Raw genomic sequence first — 17,142 nt, 5'->3', positions numbered from 1 at the left:
TGTGATTCTATAATCATGCCCCCCTAAAGTGATATAATGCGTGGTTAGCAATAAAGAAGAGAGAAGCTCTCCCCGATTCCTGGGGCCCTCTCTGGCTCTCGGGCCAGGGGTGGCTCCCCAGTTCTCGGTCCCCAGGACCTTCAAGCGGGGCTGAAGTGAGCAATGCTACCATGAACTGTGTCTGACTCCATTTATTCCAATCTCTCCTCTAACTCTCATGCTATGACTTTACTATAATCTTTACTTATTATCGCTGTACAATGGCACCTACCAGACCTGTGATGATTTGTGGGGAGCCCCCCACCCCTTCATCCCACAGGGCAATCCAAACTTAGAGTGAGGAGGTTGAGGAGTATCAACTAAGTACCCACTGTACTCCTGGTACCATACTGGACCCCTGGCATATGGAGGAAGTAGGGAGGGAGAGGCAGTGTCCTGGAGGAAGTGAGAATTCAGTGACCTAGGAGGCAGTGCTGGGGGAGAGATCCCATGACCCAGGAAGTGATGCTGAGCAAGAGATGCAGACCCAAGAGACACGTTCATGTTTGCCTTTGCCCATTGTTCCTTTGATTTCTCAGCCTCAGCCAGGCTGAGGCATGGCCTCATAAATGTCTGCCTGGGTCACCCATGGGGGAGTCAAGTGGGGCATACAAGAAGGGCATGGAAGAATGTATCCTTAGCGATTACATCTGGAGACTGGGGTTACAGATCCTTACAATTTTCTCCTTTGCTCTGCCCAGTGCTTTTTTAAAAAGCTTTTTACAATGAGCATACCTGAAGTTGCTTTCATAATTAAAACGAAATGTGCAGTGCTCTTGTTTAAACCTGTAATTCCACAGCAGGTAATTAACCCCTAATGGACTACCGTACTCCAGAAGGGCAAAGGGTGGCTGTGAGTTCTTTGAGCACTAACATATGAAACATACATTCACTGGAATCGTCGATAAAAATGGTAAATAACTGGTACACAGCATTATCCAAGAGGGCATAGGTGTGCCAGTTACTTTTAAGATCCCTGCAGGAAATACTACTGTTTTTGCCAATGGCTCTTGCTAAAGAATTTCTAGTTTGAAAGAATTTAGTCAGAACTGTCATTCTCTGTCCCTCCCTCCCTCCCTCCCTCCCTTTCTCCCATCCATGCTTTACTGTATTTGAACTTCCAGGGGATTGTCAAATCATCCCAGTAAGTGTGGCATCATTTTGATTGCGCTCTCTCTAACTCCCCACTCCCCGCTCTTTTTTCTCAATGGATTTACTGATTGGAGATATTCCATGTAAGTGACGTCACGTCACCTTTGTCCTTTCTGTGTTTTGCCTTATTGCACTTGGCACAGTTATCAAGGTTCATTCATGTGGCGGCATGTGTCAGAGTTTCATTTATCTTTATAGCTTTAAATTTATCTTTACTGAAAGCAAGTCCTGAATTTTGTTTGCCTGTCCATCTGTTGATGGGCACCAGGGCTGTTCCCATTTCTGTTTGGGAATGGGGTTGCTGGGGACATCGGAACTAATCTGAAAAGGGGGGTTGGAAGGTGGCACAGGTGAAGAATTCAAGACCCCCACTACCATCAAGTTGGTGCCAACTCACAGAGTCCCAACAGGGCAGGGTAGAACTGCCCCTGTGGGTTGCCCAGCCTGGAACTCTTAACGGAAGTCAAAGCCCCGTCTTCCTCCCTTTCTCCCTCTGAGAGGCTGGTGGTTTTGAACTGGCAACCTTGCGGACTGCAGCCCAATGTGTAACCCCTACTCCACCAGGGATCCTCCCTGTGAATCAGGTCAGCCAATGACACACAGAGAAATTGCTAAGAGAGCATCCACCAGACCACCGGGAAGAGATGTCTAAACTGTTGAGTTGGTGTGTGCCATTCTTGATGGGCACTGCTTTCTGCCTGGTGGCTTGTGTGACCTTGACGGAGAAACTGGGTTGGGACATACTCTAGCAAGCTCCTGTCAACCGTGATTTCTCTCACCCCTCTTGGCCTTCTCATTGAGACGTCAGCAGGCTGAGCACCTGGCACATCTGCCCTTCTCCCTCCTGCTCCATTTATATGTGGGAACAAGCTGCCCTTCCAACGCTTCCAGTCTTTAAAGGCAGAAAATAGCATTGATACAATGTCTTTTGGGGTGTGTGTGTGTGTATGAGTGTGTAGAATCTAGTTTGAATTTAGTTAGAATATTTACAGAGGGAAGGACCCCTGCCTTTAGGGTATACATTTTTTCCCCCCAAAGGGCCATTTCCAGTAAAGAACCTTTTTGATTCTCCCCGATGGAAGGACGGCTAAATTCCCTTTCTCCAAAGCTCCCCGAGTCAGTGAACTTGTGTGACTGGCTCTTTTCTTCAGTCCCTGTTCTTTTGGGGTGATTTCTGTTGCTAGGTCCCTTCTCTTCCCGGAGTTCCATACCCCGTCTCCCTGTTCTGGAATAATCCCTGCTTCCTGCCTTGGTCTGCAGCATCTATTATCCTCGTCCTTGCCTGGCAGACCGCACATCCACCCTGGCACCCAGGGTTCCTGGGATGTGGAAACCAGATAGATTCTCGGCCCCCTTCTCCCCTTCCCCACCCGCCCCATCTTACCAATGAGCCCAGAGTAGGCAAGGAGGCAGTCTGCATAGTTCTCCTTCAGGCAGCCGCTGACAGATCTGGGCTCTGGCTGGCAGTTGGTAAAAAAATCCGCAAGGCGAGACCTGCCGAATGAAGAGAGGGTGGGAGACGGGCTTTAAAACCTTGTAAGCCTCTGGGCGGTTGTTGTCTTTCTCTAATCCTTTGTTCAGTTGCCTTTTTGCCATGTGCCCACACTGTATAGAAAATGCAAAGTATTAACGTCTAGCACTCTCCCATAGCCAAGGCCGAAGCACACCCCTTTCCCCCAGTGGCCTCCACCTGGGTGCTTCTGGAGAGATCTGAAGAGAAGTCTGTGGGGCCTATTAAAGTCTTGATGCTTTGAAGTCCCCATTCAACATGTATTTCTGACTCGGCTGATTTGCATCTTGAGGAAATGTGCTGCTTCACACACTCACCCGAGGGACACACTGGGAAAATATTTACTTTGTACAGAAACATGTCCCAAGCCTCTGACTGGCAGCCTCCAGCCCATCTGCTCCTGTCATTCCTATGGGGTTTGGAAATCCATGTATCTGTCTTCTAAGTCTTCTCTCGCCCCGTGGCGGGGGCGTAGTGAATTTGTCCAGTCCAGGGAGGAGACTGATGGGAGAGGCGGCGGGGTGACACCTGCTTGTGATGGAGTGTGGCGGCCCGGGGTTGCAGGCAGCATCTAGCGAGTCCAAGGTCAAAGGAGCACTTGGGAGGTTCTGGGTTGTGGGAGAAATCTCTCCTGGTTGCTATGGGGACCAGCCTCACGCATGACCTCAGGTGTGTCAGAGTAGACCTGGGTCCATTGGGTTCTCAGTGGAAGTGGATCGCCAAGCCTTTCTTCTGAGGTGCTGCTGAGGGGCCCCCAACCTCCAATCTCTCCGTTAGCAGCCAGGCACACTCTCCATCGGCACTACCAGGCCACAGGGAGATGCTGCACTGCCCAGGGGCCTGGGGAGGAGGGGGGATTGCTGGGACCTCCTGGCAGCTTTTACCTCTGAAGGGGACTTTGTGGGAGACATCCTGAGTGAGCCCAGAGCCCCGCTAAGGTCTCCTCAGACAGACACAGCTGTTTCTGTGTTGAGGAGCACAAAGAACAAGATAATTTAAATGATCTGGCAATTACGGGAGACAATGGGAGTCGTACTGGCTTCCTTCTGTCTTCTGCTCAGTGACCAGGGCTGTTTTAACTTCTGTCCACCGGACAGTAGAGCTGCCTCGACTCCTTGCAGGGTGCTAATGGCCAGCCTGGGCTGGTAGGGCTGAGTGCACGGGTGTGGGCAGTCACAGAGGTGAGGTTCGGGGCATGGAGATAGGTGGCACACTCTTGGGGACAATTTAAAGGGCCAACTGGAATGATCTCAGGCCGGGGCCACTGAAAGGGAGGCCTGGGCTAGCTCTTGGAATCCTTGTAAACAAGGCCTGTCCAGGGGTCCCTTATCTGTGCCCATCTGATACATCTGTATTCTGGGTGCTCTGGGCCTCCCACTGAGTCCCCGGGGCAGGTGTCCAGCACAACACTTGACCTTTCGCTAGGAACCCCTTTATAATGCTCTAGAGGGGGCCAGGGGCTGCAGCGAAGTACCTTGGCCCAAACCCCCAATGTGGTCACGCATGGGTATGTGCAGGTACTTGGTTAGCAACCCGGCCCAGGTCACGCTGGTATCTTCTCTGACTGCCCTTGTGCACACAGAAGGATATAAAATCTGGCCAGTTTGGGTCACCTGGTTAAGGGATTCTGATTTTCAGAGGTGATCCCAAAAGGTGGTTCAGGCTTACTCAACTGGCTCCAATCACACCCAGCTTGGACGGAGGGCTGCCTTTCGAAAGTCTTTTCCTGGTCATGAAAGTTAATGACCTAGTGGTATGGGGCTGCGAACTTCACACAGGCCAACTGGGGCACCGCCCCTTGGGGCCTCAGCTCTACACATAAGCTGGTCACTGAACCGGTCTCCCACTTGGAAACCCCACACTCTCAGCCCTGACCCCCCCTCCCCCAGAGATTGGGGATGGACCCTCTGCCTTTGGGTCTCCTGTTATTTGTAGTCTCTCCAGCCGACTAATAACGCAACGACGCTGGGATGTGGATTACTGTCCTTCGGCAAGAGGCTGGAGCCACCAGCCTCCTTTTGCCTACCCACTCCAGAATCAACGCACAAGTGGGCTTGGGAATGAGAGGCTAATTGAGGCAGTCTGCTGCAGAAAGCCTGGCCCTCTTTAGGGCGATACCACTCAATACACTGCTCGCGCTAGAACCCTGGATGAGCAAGGAGCGTCGTCAGAGATCCGGGCCTGGAGGCTGAGACAGCCAGTGGACTCACTCAGTCTCAGGTAAGACGGCAAGGCAAGCACAGCCATGCCGATGCACGACTTCCGCATTGGGCCCACCTCCCCCTGGCACCTAGACCTGGAGTCAGAAGATGCCCACGAGAGTCTTTCTGTTTTACAGGTGGAAAACCCGGAGACAAAGAAGATGTTCATACAGTGGTGTGCTGGAATTGGGTCATTTGGTAAATGTTCAGGAAACGTGAGCGTTGGCTCACAATTGCGGTAGCTTGCAATTCACCAAGAACCCGTATCAAACTCACGGCCATTGCGTCAACTCTGACTCACAGGGACCGATAGGGTGGGGTAGAACTGCCCCTGTGAGTTTCCGAGACTGTAACTCTTTACGGAAGTAGAAAATCCCAAACCAAACTCACTGCCTTCGAGTCAATACTGACTCAGAGAGAGCCTCCATGCTGAGACCGTAACTGCTCACGAGAGTAGAAAGCCCAGTCTTTCGCAGAGCTGCTGATGGTTTCGAACTGCCGTCCACGTGGATCACAGACCAACGCATAACCACAACACCACCAGGCCTTCTCTACAGGCACCTCTGTGTGGTGCAAATGGTGGCTCCTCAGCTGCCATCTCGTGGCAACTCCAATATGCCTCAGAGAAGTACTGTGCTCCGTAATCTTTTCATCCCCGTTCGGAATGAGGTCACTGGGTTTTTCCTCCAAGCCTTTCAACACGCAACGTCTAGAAATTGACTAGGCATTCACCCCAGTGGCCAGAACACCGAATGTCAATGGAGAGATGCCAGGGAAGGTCTGCTCACGAAAAAGCCTTGAATCAGTGGGGAGTTCGGATGTCATCCCCAAACCCATGTGAGCCATTGAAGGTGTTCATGTGTTTGGTAAAGATTTGCACACCCCTGTTCTGTGCCCCCACGGTTCCCGCAGCAATGGGGAGAATGATGACAGAGGGAAAGTGGCCAAAGGTAGAGGAGAGTCACCTTGGAGACTGCAGCGGTGACCCAAAGGGAAACACGGAGGGCCGGAAGGGGAGGACCCAAGGAGAGTGCACCGAGGGGTGAGTGTGGCCAAAGGGCTTCTGTGGAACAGCGACTGCTGTCCTGGTGGGAAGCACAGCAGGCATGCCAAGAAGACGGCCAGGGTAGTGGTGGTTATCTCGACCACTGGTACCCATGGGGAGCCAAAAGTCCAGTACCTGTTAGCCCCTCTGTAGGCGTCCTCTGTTCAGTGACCAACTGCCGTCTGAGCACACACTGTCTGTATGGTGACTGGTGGCAGGGAAACAGGGGTGAGGGGCATGCCCGGCCCCAGCAGAGCCCCCATGCACCTCCTTACTCCCGCTGGGTTATGGACCACATGATCATATGTTTCTAGGGCTTCCCTGCCTGGGCTGCAGTGGAGGCTTAACTGTCCAGTGTGGGATTCACAGAGAAACCCCATTGTCGGATTTCTTCTGGAGACAGGGAACCTCCATAGCTACAGCAGTGGTGTACCTTGGATGCTTTTCTCTAGGACAAGGGGAAGGAAATGGACAGACAGCAACATAGCAGCGTGTCTCTCTCCTGGAGGAGGGGGTCGCCTACAAATGCCAAGGTGGCCTTAGGCAACTGGCCTGAGAGGCAGCAGCGGTTTGCACGGAAGCTTGCACATGAGGGCGAGCGTGCTGCTAACTGCAAATGGAAAAAAATGATAATCACGATAAAATCTAGGAAAGGCTTCTCAGACAGCAGATGGTCTTTTGACAGTAGGGAAAAATCATTTACCTACTTTTCCGGTACCAGTCTGTGTGTGTAGAGGGTGGTGGTGGGTGTAGAACTAAAGATAAACAGGTAAAAGAAATGACAAAGTTCAACCAAGGAAAACTCAAGAACATATGTACTAGTAATGCCCAGTTTAAACCATCCTGGCTTCTCATCCTCGCTGGGAGGTTTTTCCAGGATGAACCCCATACTTGGACACAAGCCATGTGATTGATGGAACTGCGACCTGGTCTAGGAATCATGAGATCTTAACTGCAATTCGGGCTCTTGATGCTAATTACCCAGAGTTCGAGAGTAGGCTGCTATTGGATTTCCTGCATCTCCACATCAGAAATATAATCTACAGGACACTCGGAACAGTTATCACCCATGAGCCCCTTCTGCCATTATCCACGATTTTACTGTTGAGGCATTTGGTTTCCTTTGAGGCTCATAAACAAACAAATAAAACAAACTCACCGTTGAGTTGATGCCAACTCAAAGTGACCCTATAGGACTGGATAGAACTGCCTCTGGGAGTTTCTGAGACTGTAACTCTTTATAGGAGTAGAAAACCACATCCTGAGCAGTAGCTTATGGTTTGGAACCGCTGACCTTGCGGATTATGGTCCAGTGAGTAGCCACTAAGCCCCCAGGACTCCTTCTTTTGAGGCTAGAGAACTAGATTTTTCCAGGGGTTCCCACATCTCACAGACAAGAACCGTGAGGGCCAAAGAGGGTAAGCTCCCACTCAAAGACACATACATATTGGGTGGTGGCAGATGGAAATCAGGGGAAGAAGAATTCACCGACAACCTCCTGTAACAGCGCTGGGGTGACTAAGTGGGAGGTCTGTTTGACTTTCCTTGGCTTGGGATTTTATTTAAGTCATCATCAATTGCTCTCCCCTGACACCAGCCTCCTTCTTAATGTTCCAATGACTTTGTGTGTGCCCTGAGCAAAGACAGACAGATAGACGGAGAGATAGATACATTAAGATTCATAGAGTCTTATGTATCTATCAATCTTATGTATCTATTTTCTGATACAGTCTGCCAGGCCTGTGCCATTCTCCTGATTGCTGGCATGCTCAGGTCCATTGTTAATGCAATTGTACCAATCCATTTCATGGAGGGCGTGTCTTGCCCTCAAGGATGCTACTTTACCCAATACAATGTCCCTTGCTAGTGACTGATTCATCTTTCCCAATGATATGTCCCAAGCAATCAAGACAGACAAGGTCCTGTGGTGACCCACTGACTTATTTCCGGATGTAGACCACCAAGCCTTTTCCCCTAGTCTGCCTTAGTCTGGAAGCGCCAACGAAGCCTGTCTACCATGGGTGACCCTGCTGGTATTTAAAACACCGCTGGCATAGGTTTCGGCATCGCACTAGCATGCAAGTAACTCACCCTGGTACAAGAAACTGACAGATGATGAGGGAGCAATGGATTAAGGCCCCCTTTGGTCAGGAGTCTTTCGAACCCCACCAGTACCCAGAGATTTGGCTGGCCAGGAGAGACCCGACACTTGAGACCGCTTTAGTCATCTGCTCCTGTGAGATGTCACTGAGGCCTTTTCTGAAGCCAACATGGACCCGAGGGCTTCAAAAGTCTTGGGTTTCAGTTGAAGTCAGTTTGGTTCTGAAAGGTTTTTCAATGGGTCCTTTAGAAGGAATGATGTTGCAAGCATGGGCTTGGGAGAGCCACACACCTGGTTGGTGATCCCAACGTCACCTTTCGTGCCCTTCCATCTGAGCAAGTTATCAATCTCCTCCAACCCACAGTTTCTCCATTTGGGAAACGGCCAGTGCTACTCAGCCCCCAAGCCGTTGAGTCAATTGCCACTCAGAGCAACCTGAAAGTAGGGTTTGCAAGGCTATGAATCTTTGTGAGAACAGACAGGCTCACCGTTCTCCCTTGGAATGTCTTATGGGTTTAGCCGCTGACCTTGTGATTGGCTGTCCAAAAGCCCCCCAAAGCACCACCCAGCTCCATGGACTTTAAGGACAGTGATATAAAGTACCCTTCCCAGAACCCGGAATACACCACGTGCCCAGGACCTTTTTACGTCCCATCCCTTTATCTTCTCTCCCCAAATTCCTGGCTCATCCTAGGCCTCAGGGCAAAAACACACAACCATCGCTCAACACGGAAACACCCATTTTCTTTTATCATCTGCAGGCTCTTATTTTACATCTTCATAACAGTCTCCATCTGTGTAACTGAAGGGAACTTGGACCAAAACAAATGGGCTAAGTCTGAAGCCAGGAACCAACCCCCACGCTGCCCCATGGACTTATTTAAAACCTCTGGGTCTTAGGAATTCACAGGTGTTTGAAGAAAACCTACTCCCCGCTGCCTCTGGGATTTGGGGGAGAAGACATATTTCAGAAATGACTAACTATCAGCAGGCTTGTTAATACTGCTAATTTCTTGTGCAGAATAAAAAAAAATTTTTTAAAGGAAAAACATGCTGCTAATATTAGACCCAGGGCAACAAAGCCGGAGCACCGGAATGGGTAATTTTCTGGGAAGATGACACAAAACAGATCCCCTCCTCCCCCTTTCTATTTTTAGAAAACTCCCGTAGCCCTTCTTCTCCACCAGGCTCCTGGAAAGCGTGGCCGGGAGCATCCTGTGGGAACTGTTGCCTTGCTGTCTGTCCCTTCACTGGGGGGGCCAGGCAGCTATGTTTGCCCAGGAGCTAGGGGCTCAGCAGGGCCTTGGGAACGTCTGGGGCCCTGGAGTCAGTGTGGAGCCTCACCAGCCACAGGGGCAGCTTCCCAGGCATTCCAGCCCCAGGGGCAGATGCACAGGCTCCCACAGCTTGTCTTCATCACTCCTTGGCTGTGGGCTTATGAAGATGAGCATCTAGGTGACTTCGCCAGACCGCAGCCACATGTTGTTGAGAAGAACGCTCTGCAGAGGTCCAAGGAGCCTTCGAGATCTTTCTCAAACCTTTGTTTCCCGGGGCAGGAAACTGGCCCAGTCGTGTTCCATGTCTGTCCCCTCAAACTCCTGCTCAGCCTCATCCTCATGTTTGGGAAGCGACATCCCATGTAACCAAACACACCTACCTGGAACCCTGAGCCCTGGCTCCTCCTGCCCGTGGGGTCTCCTTGCAGGGTGCCCAAGCCACGTGTCTCTCAGCTTGAACTCACCTTCCGGGGCCTCTCCAAGTGGGGAAGGCATTGAGAGATTTGGCAATGTCTTTGATTCTCTGCCTCCTGTCTCGGGCCTCTCTCCTTGCCAAGAGTTCAGTGGGAGAGCGGGTTGTGGGTGGAAATCACACTGCTGCGGGGCGGGTCTGCTGCTGTGGTAACCCCCAGGGAAGGTCGGAGCAGTGTCTCCTCCAACTCAGTCTCCCTCCTACAGCCACCTGGCCTTGACAGTCATCGATCAGCATCTACAGCACAGCTGACCCATCTTGACAGCCCATCACTACCCAGCACATGGGGAAAGCAAAGGACGGTGGGAGGAGAGGAAATTCATTCCACCTCAGAAGAGGCTTTCCACAGCTCCGATCGGAGGCTGCTGAGCAGGCCCTGGGTCAAGACTCGTACCCCACGCAGGGCTCGCCACTCAGATCCAATTCCCCAGATGCACAAACTGATAGCCTCTAACACAGTGGTTCTCAACCTGTGGGTTGCGACCTCTTTGGGGGTCGAACAACCCTCTCACGGGGGTTGCCCGATTCATGACAGTCGCAAAATGACAGTGATGAAATAGCAACGAAAATAATTGTATGGTTGGGGGGAGGGGGGGGTGTTACCACACCATGGGAACTGTATGAGAGGGTGGCGGTATGAGGAAGGTTGAGAGCCCCTGCTCTAACCAGTAACCAGGATGTACAGTGCTCACAACAATCCTGTCCTGCACTGCCAACTCACATGCAGGTTTCGGATAGCACTCGTGGTACAGGATGCCCATTCATGCAGAAAGCCTATCTTTGATGGTACTTGCTTTTAGGAAAGACATTGGGGGAGAAAAGAAGGGGTTTCCTGGATGATGAAGCTCCCACTGAACGGGGGCGGTCCTTCATTGATTGCTCCGATACCTGCCAGGGATGACTGACTACACGAAGACCATTGACAAGTCAAATGTATCCAATACATCGTCTATAGTTCTGCAGGGAAACGTAAAAATCAGTTCTGTGACTTCGGGCCATGTGGAGAAGAAATAAAAATCTGAATGTTCAACCAGCAGTATAAGTGCCTGAAAATTCCACACCAGCCCGGTGAATTCTGATTTTTATTTCTTCTCCTCCTGGATGATTCTGCAGGCACATACATCCCTCATCCAGAGTGGTGAGAAGAGGTGCCCGCTATTCATCCAGGGGCTTGAAGAAGTCCTATCTCAACTCCTCAGAAACCCTGGGTATCAGAGACTCCCCTACCATGACTTTGCTGAATGATTTGTGCCCACACTGGCTTCTGAAAAAATGTTGAGAAGCTTTCAGAATGCAAGTCAAAAGGCGTGAGGGGACTGGGAGTGATAAGATGAAGGTAGAGATCTTTGTATAAAATAACTCCAGCTAACTGAAGGTCAGCATGTGGCTCTGGGCATTCTAGAATCGACTTGGAATAGAGGTAAATGAGGAATCCCACGACTCATGAAATCCTGAACATTTAAAGGAAGGTACCCTCAGCTGTCAAGTCCATTCTGACTGAGAGCTATCTTACAGAATGCATAGCATTGTCCCCAGGGTTGCTGAGGCTTAAAAACCTTCATGGGAACCTCCTCTTTCTCCCAAAGAGCAGCTGGTGGGGGTCAAATTGCTGACTTTGCAGAAAAAGACTTTGCAGAAGGAGAAGGAGAAGATTGTTATGGTGCACTGTTGCGTTGATGCCATCTCCCAGCGACCCTGTGGACAGAATACAACTGCTCCAGCGAGTCTCCAAAGCTGTGGATGCTGAAAGGGGCAGATCGTCAGATCTTTTTTCCCAGGAAGCCGCAGGTAGGTGCAAATCACCCATCTTTCAGTTACCAGGCCAGAGCTTAACCGTTGCTCCTTGGTTAGAAGATGAATGGTTCTCAGAGAAATCCATCCCCTAATCTGGACACTGTGGATCATAATCAACTAAGCATGAGAAGCATGGAACTTCCAAAACAATTCTTCGTGCTCATGCAGAACCTGTACTTGGAACAAGAGACAGTTGTTGGAACAGACAAGGGAAGGGGGTGGTTTAAGACCAGAAAAGGTGTGCCTCAAGGTTTTACTCATTCACTGTACTTATTCAGCCTCCATGCTGAGCCGATCGTCAGAAACACCAGACTACACGAGGAAGAAAGCAGCATCAGGTTTAGAGAAGGCTCATCAACAACCCGTGATTAGCAGATGCAATGACTCCTTGCTGAAATTGAGAAGGTTCTGAAGGACTTGCTGGTGATGAGCAAGGATTTCAGCCTTCAAACTGGATTAACATGCAATGTACAGAAAACAAAAATCCTCACAACTAGACCAAGAGGGAACACCATCGTAAATGGAGAAAAGTTTGAAGTTGTCAAGGATTTCCTCTTACTTGGCTCTACAATGAATACTCATGGAAGCAGCAGACAAGGAATCAAGCAACACATAGTACCAAGTAAATCTGCGGCATGAGCTCTCTCTAAAGTGCCCAAGAGCAAGGATATCGCTTTCAGGACTAAGGTGTGCCTGACCCAAGCTATGGTACCTCAATTGCCTCAGTTACATGTGAAAGTTGGACACTGATTAATGAGGTCAGTCCAAAAATCAATGCGTTCGAATTATGGTACTAGAGAAGAATATTCAAAGTACCAGGGACTGCCAAAAGAGCCAAGAGATCTGCTTTGGAAGAAGTACAGCCAGAGGGCTCTTTAGAAATCGAGGATGGCAAGACTTTGTCTCGTGTACTTTGGGTGTGTTATCAAGTGAGACCAGTCCTGGAAAAGGACACCAGGCTTGGTAATGTGGAAGCCAAACACTGCTACCAAGCCAATGTCTCCTCATTACAGCCCTATAGAAAGACAGAACTGCCCCTTGTGGGACTTTGAGACTGTAATTCTTTACGGGAGTGGAAAGCCCCGTCATTCTCCCAAGGAGTGGCTGTTTCAAACTGCTGACCTTGCACTTAGCCCCTGGAGTAATTACTACATCACCATGGCTTCTGGTAAAGTAGAAGGGCAGTAAAAAAAGGGAAGATGCTCGACAAGATGGACTGACACAGTGGCTACATGGGCTCAAGCATGAAAACAGACGTGAGGATGGCGCAGAGGGTGCCCTTCTGTTGGACACAGAGAGGCTGTGGGTAGGAACCCACTGGATGGGACCTCACAGCCACCACCTCTAGCACCTGGAACTGTGTTCCTTACATGGCTAAAGGGACTTTTCAGATATAATTAAGGTGAAGGAATTTGAGACTGGGGAGATTATCCTGTGATTTTCCAGATGGATTCTGTGTAATCACAGGAATCTTTAAATGTGGAAGAGGGAGGAGGAAGAGGAAGGTAGAGGGATGAAGTGCAAAAAAGATTCCAATGGCTTTGAAGATGGTAGAAGGGGGCAGTCAGTCAGGGCTGTGGAAAAGGCCAGGGCATGAATGCCCTCCTAGGACCTCCATAAGGACGCAGCTCCCTAATTTTAGTCCAGTGAAACCCTGATGAACCTCAGGCCCAAGGAGTCCAAGAAAATACATCTTTGCTCTTTTAGACCAACACGTTTGTGACTGTTGGTGGCAGCAGCAGGAGAAACCGAAAATAGTACGGAGAAACAGCATACAATTGGGATTTTGAACACAGAATTTGATAGTGAACCAAGACTTCAACTTCCCTTCAGCTACTTCTTCATTGTGAAACTTAAGTACAATCGCTTAACTTCTCAGAAGTTCAATGGACTCAGGTTGAACCATAAGACGACCCCAGAGAGAAGTCCTGGGAGGCACGGCGGTTAAGTGATTGGTTGTGCTAGCTGAAAAGCAGGATGATGGGGTGATCTGCTCCTGTCAATATCACAACCCAGGAAACCCTCTGGGGCGGTTCTAACTCTGTGCCTCATCCATGCCGGTGTCTTCTGTTCTTTCCACATCAGCCCAAGAGGTCCCTACTGACCTTGCGACCTCTATGAAGATCCTAGGGAACAAATGAGTGTACTACTACTTTCCTTGGAACACATCTGCTAATAAACTTGGCATATGAAGTGCTGTGTCCTGATGTCACCGATCCATGTGTCCAAACCATGTTCAGAAAACTCATCTATCATCAGATCTATTCCTATCGGAAGACCAAAGAGAGATTTCTCCTGTGTCAACATCTTTAAGGAGGGCAATGTGCTGTGTAGGCAGATAAAATCACACCCATGAATCTGTAAGCATGAGCTGGAGACATTGCCCTTACTGGCCTGTGTTAATTTAAGGAAGTGCTATCTACCCTCTGGGCAACAAGTATGGCTGCTAGCCACAAGGTCAGCAGTTTGAAACCACCAGCCCTTCTAAGGGAGAATGATGAGGTTTTCACACCCATAAAGATTTACCGTGTTGGAAAGCCACGGGGAGCACTTCTCCTCTGTGCTACAGGGTTACTGAGTCCGAACCGACTGATGGCAGTGGGTTTGGTTTTCAGTTTCTCTGCCCCGTGAAAACTGGTCACTGAATAATGGGAGCCCAAAGGAGGAGAATCAACACATTTGAATTATGGTGCTGGCGAAGAATATTGATAGTACGGTGGACGTTCAAATGAACAAACAATTCCGTCTTGGAAGCAGCCCAGGCAGAAGGCTCCTTAGCGGCAAGGATGGTGGGATTTCGTCTCAAGCACTTTGGACGTGTTATCAGACAAGACCAGATTCTGGAAAAAAGACACCATGCTTCGTAAAGTAGCGGGCAGTGAAAAGGAGGAAGACGTTTGCCAAAATCAAACATAAAAACAATTGTGATGCTGGCATGGGACTGGGTGGTGTTTACTTCTGTTGAACGTAGGGTGCTATGAGCTGGGATGGATTCAACGGCACCTACCAACAGCAGCACCCTCTGAGCACAGCACTGGGTAAGGGCTGGACTGCTAAATGCAAGGTTGACAGTTCTAACTCACCAGCTGCTTGAGGGAGCAAGATGAAGCTAACTGTTCCCTTAAAGAAATCTGATAGAGGGTTGCTAGCAGTCAGAATCGCCTTGGTGGTAACAGTGGGTTTGGTTATGGGTTTGGATGTTTGGATCGACTATCTGAAGGAAGTGCTTGAAGCACCCCAGTGTTTACAGCCAGAGGAGCTCAATCCTAATTAGTTTAGGGACACAAGTCAGTCCTAGAAATTCTCCCAAAGGCTGCCTGGCCTCCTTCAGTCAAATTTGCTTCTTTGAAGGTTCCCAGTAGATGAAAAATTTAAATTGTACCAGCTCTCTTGACTTTAATCATTTGCCAAACTGCTCCCCTGATGCCCCCTCCCCATAAAGACAAGCACTAAATATGGTAAATATCTCTGTGGTACCTAAGCCTCAAGCCCATGAAAGGAACCCGGTCCCTGAGTTTCCGGGCAGGGGGAAGGGGCGGGAAGGCGGAGGGATGGCTGAATGGCTAGCACCCTACTCTTGCACAAATAGACTTTAAGGCAGACCTATGCAAATAAGATCCTCTATTAATCTTTAATGGGGTTGTAGACTTCCTAAGGACCATTAACTTCAATAGCAAATATACAGAAGGTCATTTTTCTTCTAGGCAAGTTGTTCTAAGGTCAACAGAGACTTTGTGCTCAGCAAGTAACTACCCCTAACATCTTCCTTATGGAGCTCCGGTGGCATACTGGTTGCGCGTTGGGCTGCCAGCTGCAAGATTGGTGGTTTGAAACCACCAGCCATTCCATGGGAGAAAAACCAAGGCTTTCTGTTCTTGTAAAGAGTTAGTTTTGGAAACCCACCAGGCTAGTTCTACCCCAACTTATACAGAGGGTCGTTATGAGTCGGCTTTGTCTCGATGGCGGTGAGTTTGGTTTTGAGAATATCTTCCTTTTTAATAGGGCACGAGGGTAACACTCTTCCACTTGATCTGGGCAACCCATCAAGAACAAGGAAATCGCTTAGTCCAATGGTGCCAGGTGATAATGTTTGCTATCTAGAAAACCCATCATTTTGCTTAGCGACCCATTCACGTGCTCAACATCCTGTGGCCCCATTCTGCCCAGGTAACTTTCTACGCCTCCCCAGAGCTCATGGCGGCAAGGAAAACGGTGGTTCTCCCTTCAGAGCACGGGATCGGATTTCCATGGTCCAGAGAGGCCACTTTCTACTTGCCTGTTCCTTTAGCCAGTGATCCCTGGGCTGGTTGGGACCCATTCTCAAAGGGTCTCCTCAGAGCCCTCCCCGAAGGCTCTAGCTCTGAAACGTGAACAGGATGTCCACATCCTCCCCCACACCTGCCTTCCTCACTTTCTACTTTGTCTCAGCTCTGTGTGTACTAGAATCTACAGTATGCTGGGGACCCTCGGATGGGCGGGGCGAGAAGTTAAACACGATGACTAGCTGAAACGTTGGGGTTCAAACCCACAGGTGCCTTGACAGACAGGCCAGGTGGTCAGCTTCACAAGGGTCACCACCATGGAAATTCTATGGAACAGTTCCCATGTACACCTGGGATGGGTGCGAGTTGGAACCAGCTAAATGGCTACTAACAACAAGGCAGTCTACTCCGCCCTTGATACTGAGTTGATTGACTCCTAGCACACCTGTAGGACATAGGACGGAGTTGAACTGCCCTCACAGGATAGCCTAGGCTGCAGTCTTTACCAAGCCATCAGGTTTTTTTCTTCCACAGAGGGGTTGGTAGGTTGAAACCCTGACTTTCCAGATCGCAGCTGAACAAGCAACTAACTGCCCTGCCACCCTGGTGCTTTCCCTCCATCGCCATCTGCCTCCAGGTTGTGAGCTGCTAGAATGGACGGGCAAAGAGGAGCTGTAGAGTTAATAGTTGTTGACTGACTGACTGACTGAATCTCAGGACCTTGCCTGCTGACCCCACACGCCTGCAGATCCACCCTCATCATGAACAACGTGCTTGGCATGTATGAGGCTCCGTAGCAGCCTGGAAACTGCACTACCCGCAGCCCTTATATGAACTCCGGGGCGGCCACTGTGCAATGCCTTGCCGGCCTGTGTCATTTAACTCACTACAGTCTGATGAGCCATGCAAGTGTATTTTACAAGGGAGGGTCCTGCTGTCTGGAAAGGGACAATAGCAGCCCACAGAGCTGGTGAGGGCTCGCGCCCGGCTGGGATTCCACACTCATTCATACCCCTTGGTGTTAGAGGCAGGAAAAGTACAATCCTTGTCCATCCGCCCTTGGGCGCCACAACCATTCCCAGATGGATGTGGCCAAAGCTGGATCGAGGGAATCAAAGTCATCTTTCCTTCACCGATACAAGGGACTGATGGAATTTTTTGAACAGTGTTTACCATGAAAAACGACAGCACCAGAGACACAGTGTGGGAATTGCACCCGATCTGATCCCACCACACCGAGGCAAAGCACTGGGGGAGTGCAGCGGAACAGCAAGGGAATGGAGCAGCAA

The 17,142-nt window shown here is 49.9% G+C and overlaps 1 protein-coding gene across 1 annotated transcript in view; it reads right to left on the bottom strand.

Annotated features, from left to right (window-relative positions):
• GFRA1 (GDNF family receptor alpha 1) overlaps positions 1-17,142 on the bottom strand; it is a 257,659-nt gene that overhangs the window by 33,451 nt on the left and 207,066 nt on the right. Inside the window, exon 7 of the mRNA XM_013004160.2 lies at positions 2,576-2,685. Coding sequence (XP_012859614.1) covers positions 2,576-2,685 — 110 coding nt within the window. The remainder of the gene's footprint in view (positions 1-2,575; positions 2,686-17,142) is intronic.

This window comes from Echinops telfairi, unplaced genomic scaffold, assembly GCF_000313985.2.
Source record: "Echinops telfairi isolate 266 unplaced genomic scaffold, ASM31398v2 ScPeMD7_70;HRSCAF=299, whole genome shotgun sequence".
In the NCBI taxonomy this organism is placed as follows: domain Eukaryota; kingdom Metazoa; phylum Chordata; class Mammalia; order Afrosoricida; family Tenrecidae; genus Echinops; species Echinops telfairi.
The sequence above is the reverse complement of the archived record's forward strand: the minus strand, read 5'-3'. Positions and strand labels throughout refer to the sequence as shown.